At 42.7% G+C, this 26,299-nt stretch overlaps 1 protein-coding gene across 5 annotated transcripts in view; it reads left to right on the plus strand.

The window, feature by feature from the left end:
* Nucleotides 1-26,299, plus strand: part of LOC125088865 (zinc finger protein 345-like) — a 256,962-nt gene that overhangs the window by 14,359 nt on the left and 216,304 nt on the right. For 4 of the 5 annotated variants that reach the window (XR_007123801.1, XR_007123802.1, XM_047710440.1 and 1 more), the window contains exons 3-4: nt 2,076-2,202; nt 3,725-3,820. Coding sequence is in view for 3 of the 5 variants with exons in the window: in XM_047710440.1 (XP_047566396.1) it covers nt 2,076-2,202; nt 3,725-3,820 (223 nt within the window). In the remaining 2 variants the exon portion in view is untranslated. Of the gene's footprint in view, nt 1-2,075; nt 2,203-3,724; nt 3,821-13,544; nt 16,819-26,299 lie in introns of those variants that run through there. The other variant, XM_047710441.1, reaches the window with a different exon arrangement.

The raw sequence follows: 26,299 nt of genomic DNA on the forward strand, positions 1-26,299 counted from the left end.
TTCTTCCTATATTTCTTTCTGAACATATTCTCAGTTGAGAGGGAGAGCACATGAGTGAGGAAAGGGGGAGAGGGAGAAGCAGATTCCCCACTGAGTGGGGAGCCCAACTCAGGGCTCCATGCCAGGAGTCTGGGATCACGACCTGAGCTGAAGGCAGACAAGGCAGACCCTTAACCAACTGAAGTCTTCAGGGTCCCCTTCCTTGTAGTTTCTGAGGAGGAGAACAATGTCAAAGGATGTGTAGAGGGGCGCCTGGTTGGCTCAGTTGGTGAAGCAACTGCCTTCCGCTTGGGTCATGTTCCCAGAGTCTGGGGATCGAATCCCTCATCCGGTTCCCAGCTCCACGGGGAGTCTGCTTCACCTTCTGAGCTTCCCTCTCATTCCCTCCCTCAATGTTTCTCTCTCAAATAAATAAATTATTTTTTAAGATTTTATTTATCTGACAGAGATCACAAGTAGGCAGAGAAGCAGGCAGAGAGAGAGGAGGAAGCAGGTTCCCTGCGGAGCAGAGAGTCCGTTGTGGGGCTCGATCCCAGGACCCTGGGATCATCACCTGAGCTGAAGGCAGAGGCTTTAACCCACTGAGCCACCCAGGTGCCCCTCAAATAAATAAATTCTTAAAAAAAAAAAGAGGTGTGGATAATGTTGGGTCCCCCCAAAATTGGGTACCCCAATAATGGGTGATTAAAGGAGCAAGACTGATACAAAGTGAAAGTCAAGCAAAGCTTTATTTCATGCCAAGCATGAAGAATCAGACCGACCCTCAAACAGACCGGTTGGGGCCACCCCTACAGAGAGGATGACCCCTCCCTGCTTTCCAGACTAACTTTTATAGAGCAAAGGCCATGTGGTTGGGCCTGGCCACACACAGGGGGCCAATGAGATTGTAATACACAGGAAACTCCACAGTGATGCTAGGTGACCAATCGAATTAAAATTTAACCTAGTAGACATTTGAACCAGCCTTTCACACCTTGGTTAGGATTGGCGCCAAAAGGCTCCCAAAGGGTGGGGACCCATACTCCTTGGTAGCTAGGAGACTGTCTGTGTCCCCACTGATTGAATACCTCCACCTGGCCTGACCCACCCTTATAGTTGGACTTTGTTACGTGGGATTGGTTTCCCAGACTTGCTTTTAAATAAGTTCCCCTGGGGGGGCAAGGTCAATTTAAGTCTTAACAACAAAATGGCAGTTCAACAACAAAATGGCAACAAAATGGCAGTTCAACCGGGGTGGGGCTGCTCTGGCTGAATCGGTCCTTACAGATAAAATTAAATTTCCTTCAACTTCCAACCTTGAAAAATATATAAGAAAGGCAGAGTAGGACATTCCTCAGGGAATTCACAACTGCCTCAAGGTTAATGTCTTGTTGGATGCAAAAAGCACCCTTAGCTTGACAATATCCAGACCTCCAGGATCCTCTAATTCCTCTTTAACATTTGAAAGTTGCTTTGGAAACTTCTTGAACTCTATTCCCCAAATATAGCTTGACCACCGTCCTTCAAGCTTGTAGCCCACTGATAGATACCTGGAGGGTCTCCTGACTAAAGTGTTACTAACAGTGAGTGGCCTCATCAAAACACCAGCTGGGAGGCCCTGAGGGTCCTGGAAACTTGCTTCCAAATTCCTAAGAGCCTCCTGCTATCCCTCACCCCTTCTCCACCTGACAGCATAGAAGCAGTCACTGCTCACAACTTTCCTCTCCCCTTGCGTTAGGACCACAATGTTTGTACCACGGGTATCTCAACAATCCTTTCTTAATCATTCACTCCAGAACCCAATATTTCACATCAGAAATATGTCAGGAATTGTTTGACCATTGGCTCCTCTCCCACATCCCAACACTTTGCACTGGACAAGGATGGCTGTCACCTCTGTGTAGTGGATAGAGTTGACTTCTGGGAGTGAAAGGAGTGAAAATTATCAGCCAGGCAGCCCCCTGCCCCATAGGTTTTTCTTTTAGAGAAGGAAGGTCAGGTCTGGTTCTAGGTGGTGATACTAACTTCCTCTTTCGTCTTAGGGACCATCGTGAACTGTGTCAATGGCCACTTGGTGACTGTGGTATTTATTGCAGGGACAGCTCACATTCAGGGATGTGGCCATAGAATTCTCCCTGGAGGAGTGGGGATGCCTGACCCACACTCAGCGGCAACTATACAGGGATGTGATGTTGGAGAACTATGGACACCTCCGCTTCCTGGGTGAGGACGACTCCTTCCAGATTTCCCAAACCCTACTCAGGGTTGTTGTTGTTGTTGTTGTTAACTTTATTTATTTTTTATTTTCATTTTTTATTAACATTTAATGTACTATTAGCCCCAGGGGACAGGTCTTTGAATCACCAGGTTTACACAGTTCACAGCACTCACCATAACACATACCTTCCCCAACGTCCATAACTCAACCTTCCTCCCCCTACCCCTCTCCCCACCGGAAACCCTCTGTTTTGTAAGATTAAGAGTCTCTTATGGTTTGTCTCTCTCCCAATCCCACCTTCTTTCTTTTTTTCTTTCCCTACCCCCCAAACCCACCACTTTGCCTCTCAAATTCCTCGTATCAAGGAGATCATATGATAATTGTCTTTCTCTGATTGACTTACTTTGCTCAGCATAATACCCTCTAGTTCCATCCACGTCATCACAAATGGCAAGATTTCATTTCTTTTGATGACTGCATAGTATTCCATTGTATACATATACCACATTTTCTTTATCTATTCATCTGTTGATAGACATCTAGGTTCTTTCCATAGTTTGGGTATTGTGGACATTGCTGCTGTAAATATTCAGGTGCATGTGCCCCTTTGGATCACTACATTTGTATCTTTAGGGTAAATACTCAGTAGTGTGATTGCTGGGTCGTAGGGTAGCTCTATTTTCAACTTTCTGAGGAACCTCCATGCTGTTTTCCAGAGTGGTTGCACCAGCTTGCATTCCCACCATCAGTGGAGGAGGGTTCCCTTTTCTCTGCATCCTTGCCAGCATCTGTCATTTCCTGACTTGTTAATTTTAGCCATTCTGTCTGGAGTGCCCACTCAGGGTTTTATTCCTTCCTGTGAAGACTGTCTCTTGGGAGAATTCTCTTTGAATGACTGGAATTCAGATCCAGAGAAGGGAATAAGTAGAGGTTTGTAGATGGAGAAAAATCTTCATGATACTTCCTTTTCAGCCTTGGCTTCTCCTTCCTCAAGGTAACATCAACCCTGGTGTAGATGAATGGCAATTCTAAACACTTGATGGCATAGAATGCTGTTGTTTACCTCTTAAACTGAAATTTCCCCTTCTCTTTTTTTTTTAATGTTTAAAAATTAGAAAAAAAATTTTTTTTAAAGATTTCATTTATTTGACAGACAGCGATCACAAGTAGGCAGAGGGGCAGGCGGGGGGCTGGGAGGAAGCAGGCTCCCTGCTGAGCAGAAAGGGTGATGTGGAGATCGATCCCAGGACCCTGGGATCATGACCTGAGCTGAAGGCAGAGGCTTTAACCCATTGAGCCACCCAGGTGCCCCGAAATTTTCTCTTATTATCATGTCTACTACTTGGAAGTGGAGGTCAGGATGTGAACATTGGAAATGCCTCCTTTGTGTTCTAAAGGGACTGTTGGGCAACAGCCTTTGTGAAACCATCTTCTAGGATTATAAAATGTCCTTTTTTTGCTGAACATAAGCCTGATGGGAAGTTAGAATCAGCAGCAATAGTCATTTTCCTTTTTCTTCATAAACAGGTCTCCTTCTGTCAAAGCCAGACCTGATCATGTTTTTGGAGCAAGAGAAGCTGCCCTGGGATGTGAAGAGAAAAGAGACCGGAGGCTTCCATCCAGGTAGGTGAGAATGAATGAGGCAGATGACAGAGGGGAGGTCCAAGTCTGAAGGAGGAAGGTAGACCTTAAGCTGTGGTTCGAGTAGCTCTCCTTGAATGAATGTCAGTTGGAGACATGCCCAATTTTCTCTCTCTCTCACTGGCTCCCAGAGGGACATCTTCTCTCCAACATTATCAAGCTCTTGAGTTCTCTAGGGATTCTCCTTCAGCTCTAGTGATGGTCCATCACATCCACAGGGAGGGCCAGGAGACTCTGATTGGAGGTGGAGGGCCCCCCTAATTAGGAGCTTCTCCATTTCTGTGAGGACCCTGGGGAAATCTCCCTATTTTCTGAGGACCTGTACGCTCTGGCTTTGTCATTTCTGGTTTTCATCATGAGACAAGTAGATCAGGGTAGTTGTATGCACACTGGGGTTTAGTGCAGAAATTCCCAGAACACTGGAGACAGATTTTTAATGTTTTCTGGCTTATGCTTTCTAATGTTATGGAGGCTTTAATCTTAGTCTTAAAAAATTGTCATTGAGTAACTTCATTAGATAACAAAGCATCACCCTAAAATGAAAAAAATGTACTGCTTTATTTCCCTTCAAATGGTCTTTTTTCTTTTCTTTCTTTCTTTCTTTCTTTTTTTTTTTTTTTTTTTTTTTTTTTTTTGTATTAAATATAGAAGTTTCCACTCTATGAGTTCCATTCCTCAGTGGTGAAATAATGTAATGTCTCTGTTTCCTAGAATTCCTACATAACAATTTCTTTCTTTTTTTTTTTTTTAAAGATTTTATTTATTTATTTGACAGAGAGAGATCACAAGTAGATGGAGAGGCAGGCAGAGAGAGAGAGAGGGAAGCAGGATCTCTGCCGAGCAGAGAACCCGATGCGGGACTCGATCCCAGGACCCCGACATGACCTGAGCCGAAGGCAGCGGCTTAACCCACTGAGTCACCCAGGCGCCCCCCTACATAACAATTTCTATTGGGGAACTAGCACATTTAGAACTTGAACTTGTAGCCTTTAATAAAGTCTCATTAATTACCTTATTTTTAAATAATTGCATCATCGTATGTTTCTTCTATGAACTTCTTGTGACTTTGTCATGTGTGTTTTCATTTTCTAATTAGTTCTATATGAGATTTAGCTCTGAATTTTTTACATCAAATGTCCCGATACGACATGGGCATGTGCTTTATAAGAAGTGAGTTAGGCAATTAGTAAAATTCCCATATATTTTCTTTAAAAATTTTATTTGTTCAAGACACAGATAGAGAGAATGAGTAGGGAAAGAGCAAAAGGAGAGGGAGAAGCAGACTCCCTGCTGAGCAGGGAGCCCAGTGTGGAGCTGGATCTCCAAACCCTGAGCCCATGACCTGAGCTGAGGGAACCTGCTTGACTGACTGAGCCCCCCAGGTACCCCAGTCCCCTATGTTTGAAACATCCTTATGTTCAGTAATGCAGTGTTGCTTCATGGGAAATTAATCATGAGCTTTTTCTTCTACTTTCCTCAGAATGTATCAGAATTTAACCCCAAATATTAATTTCATATACACTGTCTCTCAGCATATTTTCCAACTTTCATAGTGTTTATTTATTTAGAAGTGAAGATATTGTTCATTTCCTCTGTCTTAAAGAATGGATTATAGCATTACATTCTGTGTATGAGGAGGAATATATTAATAAAGTAATACATTTCTTTCAAGCTTTTTAAGTGTTTGTAAAATTTTCATTTACACCTTTTTATGATTGACTTTAATGAGAATTCTTTATAATTTTATAGTCCATGAAGACATGCCAGTCAAATGCTTCCTTTTCATGGGTACATGGATACTGTTTAAAATTACGGTTATAGAGAAGTTTCTTTTTCTGTCATACATCAATTTTTTTTAAAGATTTTATTTATTTATTTGACAGAGAGAGATCACAAGTAGATGGAGAGGCAGGCAGAGAGAGAGAGAGAGGGAAGCAGGCTCCCCGCTGAGCAGAGAGCCCAATGTGGGGCTCAATCCCAGGACCCTGAGATCATGACCTGAGCCGAAGGCAGCGGCTTAACCCACTGAGCCACCCAGGTGCCCCACATCAATGTTTTATTTAGAATTTCTTGGGTTGATTTTTCTCTTACTCTGTTTTCCTAATAATGTGCTTCCTATGTCTGGTTTATTCCACAATATTAGCGAGGTGTGGATTGGGTTTTATCTGTGTGTGTTGTTATAGGGAGAGAATTTTCAGCTCAGTGTGTTTCAAGACCATGTGAGTGTAACTCACTCATTAATGTACCTCAAAACAGAATGACCTTCATGCTTTTTGCCTGTAAATTATGTGTGTCTGTCTTGTGTTTGTATGTCGCACATACATACTGTGTGACCCCTACTCTTTGTCTCCATGATGAGTGGTCAGTGAATGTTGTCCTATGTCTAGGTGAGTTGTCATCAACACAGAATTCATTTCATCATATATTTGTGGGTGAATTTTTATTCTCTCTGCTGAGAGACTTTTTTGAATTCAAAGTAATTTTCAATCGTTTTATACTTCTTTTTTTTTTTTAAAGATTTTATTTATTTGTCAGAGAGAGAGGAGAACGAGCGAGCACAGGCAGACAGAATGGCAGGCAGAGGCAGAGGGAGAAGCAGGCTCCCCGCCAAGCAAGGAGCCCGATGTGGGACTCGATCCCAGGACGCTGGGATCATGACCTGAGCCGAAGGCAGCTGCCCAACCAACTGAGCCACCCAGGCGTCCCATCGTTTTATACTTCTGTATCATGTTTTGGGATGAAATATGAAAGATTTATTTTATCTTTAATTGTAGGATTAATACCCATGATAGGCCTTGGTACCTTTCTCATTGACTTTTGTATCTTCCATGAGTATTTTTGTTGTGGTTACCTTAAAGATTCCTTAAAACATCTTAGCTGCAAAACAAACCATTTAAAACTCAGTGTCAGTTACATAGAAAACTCTTCTTCCTGTCTCCATCCCTGCACCCCCTGCCCACTTGGTTACTGATATCACAAATTCTTTCATGTTGTTTACTTTATGACCTACATTGATGATTTTTTAAAAACAAAACTCTGGGGGCGCCTGGGTAGCTCATTGGGTTAAGCCTCTGCTTTTGGCTCAGGTCAGGATCTCAGGGTCCTGGGATGGAGCCCCTCATTGGGCTCTCTGCTCAGCAGGGAACCTGCTTCCCTCTCTTCCTCTGCCTACTTATGACCTCTCTGCCAAATAAATAAATAAAAATCTTAAAAAAAAAAAACAACTGTATAGCAGAAATAAATGTGACTGGTATATCATTACAATACTGAAGCTTTGTGTAATTGTCTACATATTTATGTTCATCGGAAGCTTTGTTTTCTTGTGTGGTTCAGTTTCTGATTAGAATCCTTTTGTTTCATCTAGAAAGGCTTCCTTTAATGGTTCTTGCAGGACAGATCTACTAGTAAATGTAGAGGGGCTTTCACTAGGGAATGTCTTTGTTTCTGCCTCTATGGAAAAGAATTTTTCTAGGTTAAGTATTTTTTTTTTTTTAAAGATTTTATTTATTTATTTGACAGAGAGAAATCACAAGTAGGCAGAGAGGCAGGCAGAGAGAGAGGAGGAAGCAGGCTCCCTGCAGAGCAGAAAGCCCGATGTGGGGCTCGAACCCAGGACCTGGGATCATGACCTGACCTGAAGGCAGCGGCTCAACCCACTGAGCCACCCAGGCGCCCCTGGAAAAGAATTTTTCTAGGTTAAGTATTGTTGGTGGCTATTTTTCAATCTTTGAGTACCTGAGTACCATCACCAATCCTACCAGTGATTTTCTTTTTTTTTTTTTTTAAGATTTTATTTATTTATTTGACAGACAGAGATCACAAGTAGGCAGAGAGGCAGGTAGAGAGGGGGAGTCAGGCTCCCTGCTGAGCAGAGAGCCCTTGCAGGGCTCCATCCCAGGATCCTGAGATCATGACCTGAGCGGAAGGCAGAGGCTTAACCCACTGAGCCACCCAGGTGCCCCTGTCATTCTGTTTCAAAAGTCTCTTTTCATCTGTGGTGTTTGATGGGTTAATTACAACATGTTGTGAGTCATCCCATTCTTTGTATATAGTCCACTGTATATACCATAGTTTTATAAGGAAGTAATTTGAAGAAATAAAATATTAAGGCAATCATAGTGCACAGACATTTACTGTAGTGTGCTGGGTGTATCAAGATAAACTTGTCTGTGTAAGTGGACCGTTACTGATAAAAAGCATGTTATTCAGTGGTTAACTGTATTTGTTAGTAGACCTGAAAGGATTCAGGGGCAGGTGGCTCTCTAGAGAGGGATCAGTATTTTCAGTGTGATTCTTTTTTTTCTTTTGACTCTATTTTGTACATGCAGATGGATGTCCAAAGAAAGCCAGAGTAGCAGAAGTTTCATCAGATAAACTAGCCTTTTATCTTTTGTTTATACTGCTTTGATATCAGGGTACTGCTGACCTCACAGAATGGTTTTTAGTGTATTTCTCTATTTCAAAATTATAAGATTTTTTTTTTATTGCTAAGATTTTGATAAAGATTGTTGTGAATGATTTTTATAAATGTTAGTTTCTTTTTCTTGTCCTGAACCATGGCTCACCATCTAATGCCTAGGAGTTCTACCCAAGGATTGCTAATTGAACAAAGTCACTACAAATATAATGATAAGCCATAGCTACACAATTCTCAAGGACTATCAATCAAATTTTACCCTGTATGTTTCTCCTGTTGTTTTGTGAGCATAGAACACACAAGCAGAGTTTTAGGGTTTTTATCTGCACAGAATGCAATGCGTTATATTAAGCTAAAGATAGATTTTGAAGTCCCAGAACTAAGTAGGAAGAAGCACATGTACATACATATGTGTGTACTTATATCTTCAGAAGGAAAAGGAATCTTGGTTCAAACGATGTCATTTCCAAGTTTGAAAATTGATGATTTCCTAGCAAGCAAAGAGATTCTAGATTCATAATAGAAATAGTTTTCTCTGTATTGTATTGAATTTATGCTTCTGCATCTCGTGTATCTTAGTTTGAGAATCTCCCCATGCAAATCATCTCTTACATAACTGGGTTTTAGTAGGATCTACTCTGTTTTCCTTATTCCTGTGTTGACCTGTTGCTTACCTACCTTGATAAAGATTTTAACAAGAGTTTCCATGGAATGACATTGTATTCAAAATTTAATTTGAATGTGAGAGTATTTCTCCAGGGAGCATTATAAATTCCATGTAGCATTATAAATTCCATAAATTGATAGACTTCATTCCTTCTTTTGCAATTGGAGAGGTAAGAGTTCCTTAGTTGTTATTCTTTTCCCTTCTGGGAAGTGACATCATCCAAGTTGGTCACTTTATTTATTTATTTTTATTTTTTAAAGATTTTATTTATTTATTTGTAGGAGAGAGTGAGCAGAGGCAGACAGAGTGGTAGGCAGAGGAAGAGGGAGAAGCAGGCTCCCTGCTGAGCAAGGAGCCCGATGTGGGACTCAATCCCAGGACCCTGGGATCATGACCTGAGCCGAAGGCAGCCGCTTAACCAACTGAGCCACCCAGGAATCCCCAAGTTGGTCACTTTAATGTAAACATTTGATTAGGTAAAAAGCTGGAGATTTCATTAGTCATGGGTGTTTTGTTTTGTTTTGTTTTAACATTTATTTGAAGGAAACAAAGATAGGACAGGGCTGGGAGCTGAGTTGAGTTCTAACTTAAAAAGAACACAGTCTTCTGTTAGGAGTGATGGAGCAGCCCAGTAGAAGAGATGAAACAGGTCCAGGGTGAAACAGTGGCCTGAATTCTTCATGTGGGGAGAGGACCCCTGTCCAAGGCTATACTACTGACTCTGAATCTTGAAGGAAAAATTGTACTTTCTTTCTTCCCAAATCCTCTCCAGTTCTTCTGTCTCATCTCCATTCCAGAGATGGAGGCATCACAGCTGACTTTTCCTCCTGTGTTCTGGAAACCTCTTTGTCACTCTACTCCCCCTCCCACCTAAGCCACACAGGCCCTTGCAGGCCTTAGGAGTAGCTTGGAGTTTTCTGATGCCACTGTAAATGGTTGATAACAGGATCATGTGAGGCCTATGTGCATTTTAAATACAATGTTGCCACCACAGCACTGGAAGAAAAGCAAAAAGCCATCACTAGGCCACAGGATTAGTTTAGGCATTTGGCACTGGAAGTTGTGAGGACAGATGAAACATGATGTTGGAACAGTTTGAAAGGAAGGTAAGTACTATGGAAGTACTATGGAAATGAAATATGGTGAACTCTTGAAATGTGAACAAAGATTTGGTAGAGAGGTCCCTTTGTCACTGCAAGGCCTTAGGAAGCTACTCATGATGAGTGAATGGGACCGAGATTCGTTCCTGGGAAATGCGGTTGTCTGGGATGTCCGATGCTTTTCTCATGATGTAATGTATTCCATGCTGTCCTGAGGACCAGTTGGTATTGAATGACAGAGATAATTGTACTCTCTGAGGACCAGATGCATGGAGTGCATGGAGAGAGGGTATTGGTTGATTTAAACATGGTGGGCATAGTTTAAAGATGTCACATGACAATAGATGTTGAAGATGAGGAAGGCTGCTGGATACTGCTAGTGAAAACCAGCCAGGTGTGTGCTGTGGTTGCACAAAGCTTTGCTATCCCAGGAATATAACCCAACATAGGTCTGATTCAGGTTAGATGGGTGACCTTGTAAGCATAATGACCTGTGATTGGCAGGGCCCTCCCTCACTTCCACTCAGCCCCGTGATGAATCTCCTCCTGTGCTCTGATCTATGTGCCAGGCACGGGTTCATTGAGAAGTAAATCACTAATTAACCAGCAGTGATTTTTTTCTGCTTCAAAAAGCCTTCCCAATATTTGGGCAAGCTGTCCCTATGTTGTTTCAGAGCGCATGCTGTATCTACGCTCCTCCTGACCTGAGTGAACAAAGGATTTTTCAAGTTTTATAACTGTGCTCATTTTAGGCAAAGTCAGTTTTCAGGAGGAAGCCTAAGTTGAAACAAGTAATTCCGTAACCTGAAGCCATGGGTATTAGTAAAAATGCAGGGAAAACTTGAAATTTATGAACATGATGGTTCAGTGGTTTCTGGTACAAAATCCAGCCTTACAGCCAGAAGCAGATTGCACGTGCATTTCTTGTGAAAGAGGGATCCATTTCCATGAATACGGTGGTGCGGTGAATTGAAGAAGGAAAAATAAAAGGAGGTCCAGAGAAGAGTGACTGGTCAAGGATGGTCGTGCAGGGACACAGTTGGCTTGAATGAAGAGTGATGAGAAGGGAAGGACTCCATGCTCACCTCTATGCTCTTCCCCCCTTTTAGGAACCCTTGAAACTCCATTTTTGAAAAAAAAAATGAAGACATTTATTTGACAGATAGAGGGATCATAAGTACATAGAGAGGGAGGAAGCAGGCTCCCTGCTGAGCAGAGAGCCGGATGCGGGGCTCAATCCCAGGACCCTGGGATCATGACCTGAGCTGAAGTCAAAAGCTTTAACCCACTGAGCCACCCAGGTGCCCCCCTTTGAAATTCTTCATCATAATTCAGTCCTGGAATTGTGAGTGGAGCATATATTGTCGATGTAGGACATCAGTGGCACATTTGTGAAAAGTAGAAACTCAGACCCCATCCAAACATCCAAATCAGAATATGACTTTTAATATCTTCAGTTCATTGTCATATCCATTAACACTGGAGAAGCACACATCTAGCTCACCTACACTCTTCCATTATTCTGCTGTTCTACTCTATTTGATAACTGTGTCTTGTATGCCTTAAATCAGGATATGTGCTCTTCATTTCCCAGATTATTTAGGGTATGGGTTATCCCATGACATATACATGAAGTTAGGGTGGATTTTGATCTTTGTGCAAAAATAGCATTGGAGTTTTGGTAGAGATTGCATTTTCTGTAGATCACATCAAGATTTATTATGTTTCAAGTATTCCAGTGAAGGAACATAGATTTGTTTTCAATTTATTCATTCCTTGATTCCTACACAGTACATTACATTTTCCCTAATTTCTGGTTTGACCTCTACCATTATGTTAAATTGGAAGCATTTTTATTGGGGGGGGTGTTTGTTCTAAATGTTTGATGTCTCCGTTTGGGGAATTGTTCTTTGTTGTGTAGAAACAAAACTAATTTTTATGTGTTGGTTTGTGTACCAGCTTTATAAAATCCGTATGAGTTTTAACAGGATTAAAACAATAAGGTTTCCCAGGAGAAGAAATGGCAGTGGAGTAGGAGGATCCTAGACTCATGTGTCCTGTCATGAGCACCACTAGGCAACTGTCAGGTCATCCTAAATGCCCCAGACATTGGGCTGAAGAGTGACAGGACAAACTACCTAAGTAAGAGGAGAGAAGAGGCCACATGGAACATGGCAGATAGTGTGCAGACATGGTTTAGGGAGGAAAGGAGTATAGCATTGTGGAGGTCAGGGAGCCCCGGTTGTGCAGTAGGTGTCATGACAGAGGAGCACTCGGGATGCCTAAGGAGGTTTCCCCAAAGCCATTGGCTTGGAAGGGGAGAAGGACTGAATTTCATGAGTTCTTTGTATTAGTATGTCTTAAAGCCTTGAGTTTAATGGTCAGTAGGTTTGGATGGGATGGAACCAGGAGGGCACTGAGGTGCTCCTGCAGAGAATGCTGGCAAACAACCTGGGGGCTCACAGCGTGGTAACAGCCAGCTGAAGAACACCTGGGGCACAGAGTGGGGAGAGTATTCAGTAGTATGGTTTTCTGTATGTTGGAGCACCCTTAATTCCAGGTCCATTTACTACTTGATCATCTTGTAAAAAGGGAAAATGTGCATTTGATTCAGTTTCCTCTATTGTGGACTTTGAGTGAATATTCCTCACAGGCAGTAGTTTGTAAACTTTGTTGTTTGTAGTGTCTTCGTCCGGCTTGCATGAGCTGGTAATGCTGGTGCCACAGAGCGAGTGTTCTGCTAGTTTCCCTGATCGTCACTCCTTGGAAATGTTTGAGGAGATTTGCAGTCCTTTCTCCTTTAGTGTCTGTTGAATATCCAGTGAACTCATCTGGCACACAATTTTTGTTTGTTGGGTTTTCTTCTTTTATTCCTCTTTCATTCGGCTTCATATTCGTGGATCAGTTGAGATTTTTTTCTACTTTCTGAGTGATGGAGTCTAAATTGGTTATACCTTTTTTGAAATGTATACTTGTCTTTTATTAACAATTTGTGGGCACTGATTATCCATTCTTGCCTCTTAAAATTACTTTTATTTCTATAGTCAGTTATACTGTATCTGCTTTCACTTCTCCACCTCTCACTTTAGTTGGTCTTTCCCCTATTATTCTTAATTTACTTCATGGGCTGTCAATGTTGTTGATCTTTTCTGGCAAACAACTCTTCCTGTGGTTGTTATGTTCCTATTTTTACTGCACTCTAGTTGGTTCATTTCAGTTTTCTGTTTCAATATCCATCGTTCTGCTAATTTTGAGCTCATGTGATTCTTTTCCTGATTATTAGAGATACAGGAAAGTGATTTGTGCTACACCATGACCATACCACAGATTATCTATTAGACCATGTGCTCAGTACGTTGTGTCCATGTTGTGTGTCCATGGAGAAATGAAGTCCTGATGATTCTTCCTCAGCCATCTTTCTGGCTTTGTCTGATTGACTTGATGCTTCTATTTAAGAAGTCATCAGTATATTCTTCTGAATGTAGTAAGTACAGTGATTTTATTTTATTTGGTATTTTTCAGCTGTATCTTCACATGACACCCAGAGTTTCCTGCTAAAGCAGAGCATAGAAGATTCTTTACAGACAGTATCAGTGCACAGATACAAACATAGTGCTGTTGAGATTTTACACTTACGTACAGACCGGGACAGTGATGGGGATAGTGACGGGCATCAAAGAAATCCTGGACGATACACCCAAACCAAAGCCATGGTCCTTAATGAGAATCTCCATGCCCCAAATGGTGAAGGATATAAAACGCTGTGGAAAACCTCGCTTTTTAAGTCAACTGTTTCTGCAGAGCAGTGTGTTTCTGTCAGCACAAGCTCCAATCAAATATTCGAACATAGCTATTTGTGGACAGAACGTTTGGAACATCTGGAAAGTAACCTAGTCCATGCTGAGAATAATGATTTGAGCCATTTGAAAGATAGGATTGGCCTCACTTTTCAATCAGATATTTCTGATCATCAGAGATTTAGAAATGAAGAACAAAGTGCTCCACAGGATCCATACGAGAGGAGCTTCGCTGAGGAGTCGACCCTCCAGAATGACCAGAGGGTTTCCACTGAAAACCGAATAGCTCAGTGCACTGAATCTGAGAAAACATTGAACCAGGGCTCCAGTGTTCAGAAATGTGTCAGGACGAGGTTTGCAGAGAACCATTATGAATGTGATAAATGTGGGGAAGGCTTTAATCCGAGCTCTAACCTCAGTGTACATAATGGTCACCGTTTGGGAGACAGTCCTCATAAATACAATGAATGTGGGAAAGCTTGTAACCAGTCCTCCAGTGTTGGTGATCATCAAAGAATTCATGAGGGAAAAAACCTATTGAGATCTAATAAAGCAGGGACCATGTTTAGCCAGTCATCAAGCCTAAATATACATAACATAATTCCTAGGGGAAAGGGAGCTTACAGTTTGAAGGAATGTGGTAAATCCTTTGACTGCCACTCAACACTATCTCAACATCAGCAAATGCATACTGGGGAGAAAATACACAAATGTGAAGAAGGTGGTAAAACCTTTAAGGACTGTCCATCAATAAATGGACATAGACAAACCTATACTGGAGAGGAACGTTACCAATGTCAAGAATGTGGCAAGACCTTTAACCGCACTTCACAGCTTATTCAACATCACAAAATTCATACTGGAGAGAAACCTTACAAATGTGAAAAATGTGGCAAGAGCTTTATACAGAGCTCAGCCCTTATTCGACATCACAGAATTCATACTGGAGAGAAGCCTTACCAATGTCAAGAATGTGGCAAGGCCTTTACCTGCCCTTCACAACTTACTCAACATCGCAGAATTCATACTGGAGAAAAACCTTACCAATGTCAAGAATGTGGGAAGGCCTTTAACCGGCGGTCAAGTCTTACTGACCATCACAGAATTCATAGTGGAGAGAAAACTTACCGATGTAACGAATGTGGCAAGGCCTTTAATGACAGCTCAACCCTTTTTGAACATCACAGAATTCATTCTGGAAATAAACCTTACCAATGTCAAGAGTGTGGCAAGGCCTTTATTTACAGCTCAAGGCTTACACAACATAACAGAATTCATACTGGACAGAAACCTTACCAATGTCAAGACTGTGGCAAGGCCTTTTACCAGAGCTCACATCTTAACGAACATCACAGGATTCATACTGGAGAGAGACCTTACCAATGTCAAGAATGTGGTAAGGGCTTTAACAACAGCTCAGCCCTTACTCAACATTACAGAACTCATACTGGAGAGAAACCTTACCAATGTCATGAATGTGGCAAGGCTTTTAACCACAACTCAAGCCTTACTCAACATCGCAGAATTCATACTGGAGAGAAACCTTACCAATGTCAAGAATGTGGCAAGGCCTTTTCCCGGAGCTCAAGTCTTAGTGAACATCACAGAATTCATACTGGAGAGAAACCTTACCAATGTCAAGAATGTGGCAAGGCCTTTAACGACAGCTCAACCCTTATTCAGCATTACAGTATTCATACTGGAGAGAAACCTTTCCAGTGTCAAGAATGTGGCAAGAGGTTTAACGTGAGCTCAGTGCTTACTCGACATCACAGAATTCATACTGGAGAGAAACCTTATCAATGTAAAGAATGTGGGAAGGCCTTTAATCAGAGGTCAAGTCTTATTGAACATCACAGAATTCATACTGGAGAGAAACCTTATCAATGTCAGCAATGTGGCAAGGCCTTTAACCACAGCTCAACCCTTATTCAACATCGCAGAATTCATACTGGAGAGAAACCTTACCAATGTCAAGACTGTGGCAAAGCCTTTAAGTGGTCTTCGCTCTTTAATCAACATCGCAGAATTCATACTGGAGAGAAAACTTAACCAAAGTCAAGAATGTGGCATAGCCTTTTTGCGGCCCTCAGACCTTCCTTGATATCACAGAATTCATGCTGGAGAGAAACTGTGCAAATACTAAGAATGTGGCAAGGCTTTACAGACACTCAGTCCTCACTAAACATCAGAAAATTCATACTAGATAGATAGCTTACCAGTGTACAGAATGTGAGAAAGGGGGCACCTGGGTGGCTCAGTTGGTTAGGCGGCTGCCTTAGACCCTGTTCCTGATCCCAGGTTTGAGTGCTGCAAGAAGTCTGCTTCTCCCTTTCCCTCTGCCTGCCCCTCCTCCCTACTTGTGCTCTCTCTCCATCTCTCTGTCAAATAAATAAATACAATTTTTAAAAAAAAAAAAAAGAATGTGAGAAAAATCAGTTAAGGAGTGCTTACCCATTCATGCACATTAGAGAATTCATTTTGGACAATAACCTTGCAAATATAACAAATGTGACAGCGTTTGTTCAGCATGCATGCGTTTACTAAATAGAGAATTCGTACTGGAATGACAGCCGATGAATAACGTGGCAAACCCTCTAGCTGCAAACCACTCTTACTGGACATCACAGAATTCATACTGGAGAGAAAATTATGGATGTATGTGAGAAAATGTCTAAGGACTGTTCCCTCCTCACTGCATATCAGAGATTTTATATAGGAGAGTTAGTGTACAGATACTAAGTTGTGTCTGTGGGGCACCTGGGTGGCTCAGGTGGTTGAGCGGCTGCCTTTGGCTCAGATCATGATCCTGGAGTTCTGGGATCAAGTCCTGCATTGGGCGCCCAGCTCCACGGGGAGTCTGCTTCTCCCTCTGACCTTCTCCCCTTGCATGCTCTTTCTTACTGTCTCTCTCACCAATGAATAGATAAAAAGTTTTTTTTTTTTTAAGATTTTATTTATTTGACAGAGATCACAAGTAGGCAGAGAGGCAGGCAGAGAGAGAGGTGGGGAAGCAGGCTCCCTACTGAGCAGAGAGCCTGTCGCGGGGCTCAATCCCAGGGCCCTGGGATCATGACCTGAGCCAAAGGCAGGGCCTTTAACCCACTGAGCCATCTAGGCGCCCCTAAATAAAATAGTTTTTAAAAAATGTGTCTGACCTCTCACTGGAACTCTGAACTTACTAGAATCATACTTATCATATAGGAGTAAAAGTGTGAAATGTAAGGGACGTGGCCAAGCATTTAATTGGAATTCAGTCCTTCATCAGTATCTCAAAATGCATACTAGATTCAAACCCTTGCAACATAGTGAATGTGGGAAGACCTTTATTTCAGTATACTTTGGAGCAAACACCAGAGAGAGCATTAAGGAAAGTTAATTGAAAGTTAGGGTTGTTCAGAAAACTAATTATTTGAACATCAAATGCCAATGGAAAACATTATTCACTCTACTCAGTCATTATTCTGTATGTACATAGTGATTATAAGGAAAAATCAAACTTAAACACTAAGAAAATGTATGTCGTATTCTGTTGAACAGATTTAGAGGGTGAACTTTCACATATTATAAGGGATTTCAGTATTTTTTCATTCTTACATTGACCGCATTTGAGATTTGTGACTGACTATATTAATCTGTTTTCCTCTGAAATCACTCCCGAAAATTCCTCTTTCTCATGGGTGTGTAAGACCATGTGGTTGATTGTTGGTACATCAGAAATATTAGATGTCCTGCTCCATTAAGTGGGACTCATGAGTACCTAATTTTCCGTGGAAGATGACCGTATGATATACAACATATGAAGTACATCTCAGTCGAGATGGTTCTTACGGTTATAACACTGATGTAAGATTCCATGGGGTAGGTGTTCAGAGCACACACTTCTGCATGTATTGAAACCAAAGAACTTCCTCAATATTAGAAATACAAGGTTTTCCTGATTATTCTTTAAGGAAAAAGAGGTTGCAGTCCACTAAACTACCAATGTATCTTGCTAAGTGCAATTGTTACAGAGTATGACTCTAGAACATAATATATTTTCAGTAATAAAACCTGTTTTTAACATGGATATGGGTGTGTCATGAATTATGTGTTATCCTCCGTCTAGTGTTCATCTGTCTCATTGAGGGTTGTAGGGTACTGATCAAGTCAACCACCTTTTTGATACTGGTGAGAAAGGAATCCTAGGAAATCACCTAGGAATCCATTTTCCCAGTGGTCTGGAGGTTTAAGGGATATGTGATTATGTTTTCCCCTAGTCTATGCTGTGATTTTCTCCTCTTTGTGAATAGGATATTACTGTGGGTGTATTACCGAGGTATATAACATAGAGATGTTGACATTTTAGCTCACGTACTCCAAGGTGCTGCTACTGGGCATTGATTTTGTGTAGCCAGTTTTGCAGAGGCCTTGCACTGCCAGGAACCCTTCTCAATAGTGCATTTCCCAGTCAGAACTCTGTAGGATCACAAGTTAGTAGGACGTGTGATATGACATATGTACTCTGACCTTGTGAGCCACCATCTCTCCTTTCTTCCAATTCTTTCCCTCCCATGTCCCATAGAGAAGACTCCCCCTCCCCCAGGCCTTCCCTAAATCTGTTTTAGTCAGAATGGCATATTTTGGACTTAGACTTGGGACTCCATATTACTGCACCATGACCCCAAATGGAAGCATGTGCCTTGCACCCTACACTGAGTGTTGTTTTGATGTGTCTATGAAGTACACATGCATATCTGACCATGCTATGTGTGTCATAGATACCCCATAAGAGAAATCTATCCCAATAGGAGTCACGTGGTAGCCCAGGAGAGACGAAAAATATTTAAGATGAAAAATTAGCATGTAGAGGAGGACAACTGTCCTGAGTTTCCCAAGTGACTCCCTAGTTGTGGAGAAAGAACTTCTGTTTGTTTTATGACCTACTTTTCTCCAGATCTCCAGTTATATTCACCCTCATTTTTCTTCCTCTCTACATAGGAACCACAACAGTTCTCTTTTGCCTGTGGAGAGAGTGTCTTCAGAAAATGCTTCATTGAGATTAGACAGATGGAAAGCTGATGGGTATTAAGACATTTAGCACGGGGGTGTGGGATGTGAATCTGAGTAACATTTGAGGAAGGCACCATCCTTAGAGAAAAAGACAAGACCTATTAAAGGGAAATGTGAGGAACGCTTTCCTGTGTGGGGAGGGACCCGGAGGTGGCTCCTTTTAGTCACTGCAAAGGCACATGAATACATGTAATGGGGACAAGAAATGGCAAATGTGGGTTACTCAGGAGTAGGGAAGTCCTGATTTATTTTGACAATTTGATGGATCTCCTGTGGTCTACCTGGGACTAATGCTGTTGGATGTCAGTGATTACTGGACGTCCCTGGCCTAGATCCGTGACAAGGGATGGAGGAGGGGTTGGATGATGCAATCATGTGGGCAGCTTTGAGTTGTCACATGGTAGAATTGATGTTTGAGATGAGGAAGCCTTCTGGGCAGTGGAATAGGTTGGATCAGCAAGGCACGTGCTATGGTTGCTCCCTCATTTCCCAGGTAGATAACCTGAGTCAAGGTCAGATCCAGTGTGGTTGGGTGATCCTTCAGGGAAGCTGCTGTGCGGGGGACCTACCTCCCTTGCCTCAGCGCCATAATGGGTGTAGTTCTAAGGGCAAGTGGGTGGCTCAGTCATTAAGTGCGTGCCTTAGGCTCAGGTCATCAGCACTGCATTGGGCTCTCTGCTTAGCCGGGAGCCTGCTTCTCCCTATCCCCCTCCCCCTGCTTTTGTTCCCCCTCTCACTGTGTCTGTCTCTGTCAAGTAAATAATTTTTAAAAATATATTTTTTTAAGATTTTATTTATTTACTTGACAGACAGAGATTACAAGTAGGTGGAGAGGCAGGCAGAGAGAGAGAGGAGGAAGCAGGCTCCATGCTGAGCAGAGAGCCCGATGCGGGCCTTGATCCCAGGATCCTGAGATCATGACCTGAGCCGAAGGCAGAGGCTTTAAAAAATATTTTAAACAGTATAAAGAAACTGGTGGAAACATTTATACTCTATTACTGTCTGTAAGAGCCCACTCCCTTCAGTGCTAAGCATACAACCACCTCCTTCAAACATGAAAAGTATAGCTGCTAGGGGGTCTGTGGGATCAGTTAGTTAAGGGTCTCACTTTGGATCAGGTCGTGATGTCAGGTTCCCAGCACAGCTCTACAGTGGGCTCCCTACCCAGTGGTGACTTGGTTTCTCTCTTTTCCTCTGCCCATCACTATGCCCCACCACGAGTGCCTCTCTCTCTCAAATAAAATAATCAAATATTTAAAAAAGGAAAAAAAAAGTGTAGCTCTTTCTGAGCAGAAGTCCCAACCATGTGCTACATCAATAAACTTACTAAGTTGCACCATAAATCATCACAGAAGTTCTTCCTGATCACTGTGCTGAAGGATTCCACAATTTTGTTATCCAGAAACCCAAGCTGGCTGCCATTCCTTTGAAAAGCCGATGCATAGGGCAAGAGTTTTGATGGGAATAGAAGATCAGCATTATTCAGGAGACGAGCCATTTGGAAAGAAGAAAGACTCATGTTCAAAAATTAACTCCAAGGATTTTGCCAGGCCTTCAGAGTTTAAAGGAGCGTGAGGACAGTGAATCAATAGGAGGGAAACAGGGCAGTCTGACACAGTTCATGATCGCCTGTGGACTTACTGTGCCTCCTACGGACATTACAGAGGGGCTTGGAGGTTGTGTATGGGTCCCCAGGGGTGGCTGTGCCAGAGGGTGGGATTACCAGTCCTTCTTGGAAGCAATGTGTGATGTATAGATGTACAAAGAAGGGTTTAGTCCATCATTCATGGAAAGGTGCATGCAGAAATTTAAGGACTATTAAGTTGGCCCAAGAAGCCAAGGCAAGGTTTCAGTTTAAGTTAGAAAACTGTCTTCTACGGGTGCCTGGGTGCTCAGTGGGTTAAAGCTTCTGCCTTCGGCTCAGGTCATGATCTCAGGGTCCTGGGATCGAGCCCAAAATTGGGCTCTCTGCTCAGTGGGGAGCCTGCCTCCCCCTCCCCCTGGCTGCCTCTCTGCCTACATATGATCTCTGTTTGTCAAATGAATAAATGAAATCTTAAAAAAAGAAAGAGAGAAAGAAGACTGTCTTCTAAGTTTGTCCTGTGATGCAAATGGCATTATTTCCTTCTTGCTGTGATACTGATTATATATATACATATATATATATATATAATTCAGGAATCAATTAGATGGAGGACTTTATTAGGAAGAGAGCTGATCATGATGTGGGAAACGAAGGCAGAAGAAAAAAATACTAATGTCCTCACTAACTACAGCCCATTGACAAATCCTTGAAACAGGCAGTGACATTCCTCAAGGACTCCACTGCCTTGATGTTAATATCTTGCTAACAGCAAAAGACAATCCTTGGCTAAACTCCTCAACATCCTCTGGGATTCTGTAAGTCTACCTTAACATATAAAAATTCCCTTGGAGGGGCGCCTGGGTGACTCAGTGGGTTACGCCTCTGCCTTCAGCTCAGGTCCTGATCTCGGGGTCCTGGGAATCGAGCCCTGCATCGGGCTCCCTCCTCAACAGGGAGCCTGCTTCCCTCTCTCTCTCTCTCTCTGCCTGCCTCTCTGCCTACTTGTAATCTCTTGTCTGTAAAATAAATAAATAAAATCTTAAAAAAATTCCTTTGGAAACTTCCTTTTTCTCTGAAGTTCCCCGCTACCAATTGTCAGTCATCCCCCAACCAGATGGCCCACTGATAGACATCAGAAGGATCCCATGACTAAGGTTATTTTTTTAAAAAGATTTTTATTTATTTGACAGAGATCACAAGTAGGCAGAGAGGCAGGGAGAGAGAGAGGAGGAAGCAGGCTCCCCGCTGAGCAGAGAGCCTGATGTGGGGCTGGATCCCAGGACCCTGAGATCATGACCTGAGCCGAAGGCAGAGGCTTAACCCACTGAGCCACCCAGGCGCCCCCTTTAGTGTATTTTTAAATTCAGTAATTGTACTCTGGGGCTCTCAGTTTCTGTTCCTGGATGTTACACTTTCTGTCTCTTTGGGTTTATATTTTGGTCATGCTTTGTTTTCCCGATAATGTTTAGTCACCTGTGTGTGTTCTCTTCTTTCTCCATGAGCATTTTTATGATTGTAATTTGATTCCTTCCCAGTTAGTTTTTTTTTTTTTCTTTGCAATGTATGGGTCTTTATTAACTTAAGGCTAGTTTTGGAGATTTATTTTGTTCCTCTGATTGGAACATATTTTTCTGTTTCTTTGTATGCCTTGTGACCTTTGAGTGGTATTTGGGAATTTAAGAAAACAGCCTGTGGGCCCAGAATGATGGACTTGCTTTCCTCAGGAGTACACTCATAATAGCAATTCTGGGTTCTGTCACACATGTCCTGGGCATTTGTCATGTCTGTGTTAGTATAATTTCCCAGTGTAGGAAACTCAGTGGAGTTACTCCATTAGAACGAGTGATTCCCCTCCTCTCCCTTTGCCTTCAGCTCTGTAGTCTCTTCCTTATTTGAGCAAAAGCTCACCCTTTGTCTGAGTAGCCACCACACTGCCTCCAGAGGTGCTCTCATTCTGTCTTCCATGTCAGGCAGGTAAAAAGAAGCCAGATTACTAAACCTTGCAGGTCACTCATTTGTTTCTGCCCTGAGGAGAGGAAGGAGTTTTCTCACAATATTGCCAAGGAGTGTTAGGGTGAACAGCCTTGTGGGCAACTGTCCCAATCTTTCCTTGTCTCTTCAATGTTTCTCCTTCATTTGTACTTGTGTGGGGGTGCTGTGTTCTCCTAACTGGTTTCTGGAGCATTCTAAAAGGTAATTTGGTCCATTTTTGTCTCCATTGGGGTATAGAATCCTGGTGGTTCTTTTTTCTGTTTCTGTCCTAGGATGGGTATTATTTGGAAGAGAAGAGAGACTTGGAAGTGGAGGAAGCCAAGACAGACTCTGTTAGAGTCAGATTTAGTAATGAATAAAGGAAATGTTTGTTGTGTATGTTGTGTGTGTGTGTATGTTGTGTTTATGTGTCCCGGCACTAACATGACCATAAACATAAAGGGTTTCTAAGATTGACTTCAGTGGGGATAACTCAGGATTGACTTGTGACTTAATTCCTGCAGAGGTTGTCCAAATTGGCCTGGGTCAGAATCACTGGAAGCATTTGTAAATCTTGGATTGCTGTGCCTAGCCTTACATTACCGTGTCAGTAGCTCTGGGGGCAGCCCCCCTCCTTTCCTCTCTTACCCAGTCTCAGGTGGCTGTCTAGGGACTAGACCTTGAGAACCTGTATCTGGGGACACATTCACAGTTGTGTTCTTCAGGAAAGGTAGTAGCCCGTGTGTAATGTAGTGAGATACACAGGTGTGCAGTCTTGGTTCTCCAGGCATGAAAGTGGACTGGTGTGTGTTGGGCCTTTCCTGTTTTGTACCTTGGATGCCTGACTTTTGTGTCTAGTTCTGAGTATTCAACCAGGAAACCACTCAGGCTATATATGTGTGATATGGACTGGAATGTTCACTTTTTTTTTTTTTAAGATTTTATTTATTTATTCGACAGAGAGAGAGATCACAAGCAGGCAGAGAAGCAATCAGAGAGGGAGAGGAAGCAGACTCCCCATGGAGCAGAAAGCCTGACACTGGGCTGAATCCCAGGACCCTGGGATCATGACCTGAGCCCAAGGCAGAGGCTTTAACCCACTGAGCCACTCAGGTGCCCCTAGAGTGTTCACTTTGAAGTGTCTGTTCATGGAAGCTGTTCTGTGTGAGGATGGGTGGGTGAACCATTGAGTGTCAAAAGAGAAAAGAGAATCCAAACCCAGGTCACCTTCTAGAAGGGCCTCCTCTCCTTTGTCCCATGTGCCTCATGTTCCTATGTAGGGAAGCCAGGTTCAAACCCTGACTCTACCAATAGTGAGAGGCTCACTATACCTTCCTTTATCTACATCATTTCTTTCAAAATAAATAAATGAAAAAAAAATTTCTTTCAGTAAAAGGATAATAGTATTAGCCCTAACCCATAGAATCCAGAACATTGAATACTTTATTTATTTATTTATTTATTTATTTATTTATTTTTTAAGATTTTATTTATTTATTTGACAGAGAGAGATCACAAGGAGGCAGAGAGGCAGGCAGAGAGAGAGGAGGAAGCAGGCTCCCCGCGGAGCAGAGAGCCCCATATGGGGCTCAATCCCAGGACCCCGGGATCATGACCCGAGCTGAAGGCAGAGGCTCAACCCACTGAGCCACCCAGGCGCCCCAGAACATTGAATACTTTAACAGCAGATTCAATAACCATGGGACATACAGTGTATGCAGTGTGCAGAGGAACGTGTCATACGCTAGTGAATATTTTGGATTTTCTTTTTAATGATAAAAAGTAACCCACAAGTCATGTTTCATGGTGAATCCTCTCTGAATGTGAATATTGAACCCTGTTTAAAAAAAAAATACCCTGTGTGCATTTGAAATGTGGGAGTATCTGTCTGATGCCAATTTTCATTGGAATCCTGCAGAATTGCTCACTCTTGGATCTGTGCCTTCTCCTTTTCTGAAGTGGCGGGAAGGCAAATTTGAGTGGTTTTATTCTCTGTCATCTGAATGTAGCCAACTGTTTGGCATTCCTTTTAGAGAATCCCATGGACCTCAGCAGCTTCTGCTGTAAAACATGTGCGATCATTTTGGATATAAACTTATTCTCTATGAGCACAGAGGGCTAGACATCTGTCCATAGAAACGTGTGGACTCCTGAGTGCCTCCAAACCTATGCTGGCAACTCCGTGATCAGCCGGGGCCAGAGGTGATGCTGAACATGTGGCTTGGTCCGTGCTGCTGGCTTGGTTTTCCCCCCCGGGAAGCCTGTAAGAGAGGTGTCTAGGGTCTCTGTTCAGGCTTCTAGTGGGGCAGGATTGGAGGCTAGGATCAGCCATGGGAAGTGACTTAGAACTTGCATCGCTACCCAGACAGAGAACAGAGAATGTTCTAGTTCAAAGCATTGGCTGGACACCCAAGCCAGTCACAGCTGCTGCCAAATCTTAGCCAGGTAGGTTCATCTCCTCTCTGCACGTGGGCAGATTCCCGTGGATCTCTGATTCGCTGCCACTGCAAGTTGGAGCACTGTCTGGTCCGGCAACTCTACGATCTGAGCACTGGTTGCTGTAAGCCCTGCCCACCTTCTCCGTGTCTATAGGGTCCCCATTGGTCCAGCACCACAGACACCCCCAGGGATCCTCGTGAGGTGAGCTCTCACTGGACCACCCAGGGAGTGGTTTGCCCTTAGGGGAATGCTGGATGTCCACTCTGGGCTTTTTCTTCCTGGAGCCATCATAGTTCCCTTCTGGTCCCTGCTAGTGGCGCACTGTGCTGGCCCGGGGAAGGCGCACTGGGATCCACGTGAAATTGCTCCTTTTACACTTCTAGGGGTGTCCTTCTTGGTCTCTGGGGTCCCGGAGTGCTTCAGCCTCACCATTTTGTATTGAGAATCACGCACTGGTGTCTCATGTGAACAGTTGCTTGTTGAGCGAAGGTGGAACTACTTTTTCACTATCTGGATGAGGTCCTCCCTCTGTGAGGAACGGTTTTCTCTCTCCTGGGCTAAAAAGAGATGTTTCCCTGTATGCATGTGTTTGTGTGTATGTATTTGTATATATGTATGTATGAATTTGCACATACGCAAATTCAGCGTGCTCAGCCTGCACACCCCTCACTGTGTGCTCTCTCGCACTCTCACAAAAAAATGTTTGATATCCAAGAGGTAGGATATTTAAATCGTGTATTTTTTGATATTGAGACATAACCCTAACAGTGACAAATGCCTTCCGTGTTAAAGATTATTCTATAGGATGTTTATGTTGCCATGCTGCTTATTTGGTTGGTTGTCACTACATGGGTTATTTCTTTGTTTCATTTCTTTTAATCCGGCCTTCCTTTATTTTAGTTATAAGAAAAATTCCAATGAAATATATTGAAGCAACATTTAGTGTTACCTGGAATGTTTGCTTTATTCTTTTTTTTTTTAAGATTTTATTTATTCGTTTGACAGAGAGAGACACAGTGAAAGAGGGAACACAAGCAGGGGGAGTGAGAAAGGGAGAAGCAGGCTCCCCACCAAGCAGGGAGCCTGATGCGGGTCCTGATCCCAGGACCCTGAGATCATGAACTGAGCCACCCAGGTGCCCCTATTCATGTTTAATATTACAATGGAGATATTGGGATTTGGATTTAGCATGTATTTTTTTTAAGATTTTATTTATTTATTTGAGAGAGAGACAGTGAGAGAGAGCATGAGCGAGAAGGTCAGAGGGAGAAGCAGACTCCCCATGGAGCTGGGAGCCTGATGCGGGACTCGATCCGGGGACTCCGGGATCATGACCTGAGCCGAAGGCAGTCGTCCAACCAACTGAGCCACCCAGGCATCCCGGATTTACCATGTATTTTAATGTTTTTCCTTATACCTATATATCTATCTTT

The sequence above is a fragment of the Lutra lutra genome, chromosome 17 (genome assembly GCF_902655055.1).
Source record: "Lutra lutra chromosome 17, mLutLut1.2, whole genome shotgun sequence".
Classification (NCBI taxonomy): domain Eukaryota; kingdom Metazoa; phylum Chordata; class Mammalia; order Carnivora; family Mustelidae; genus Lutra; species Lutra lutra.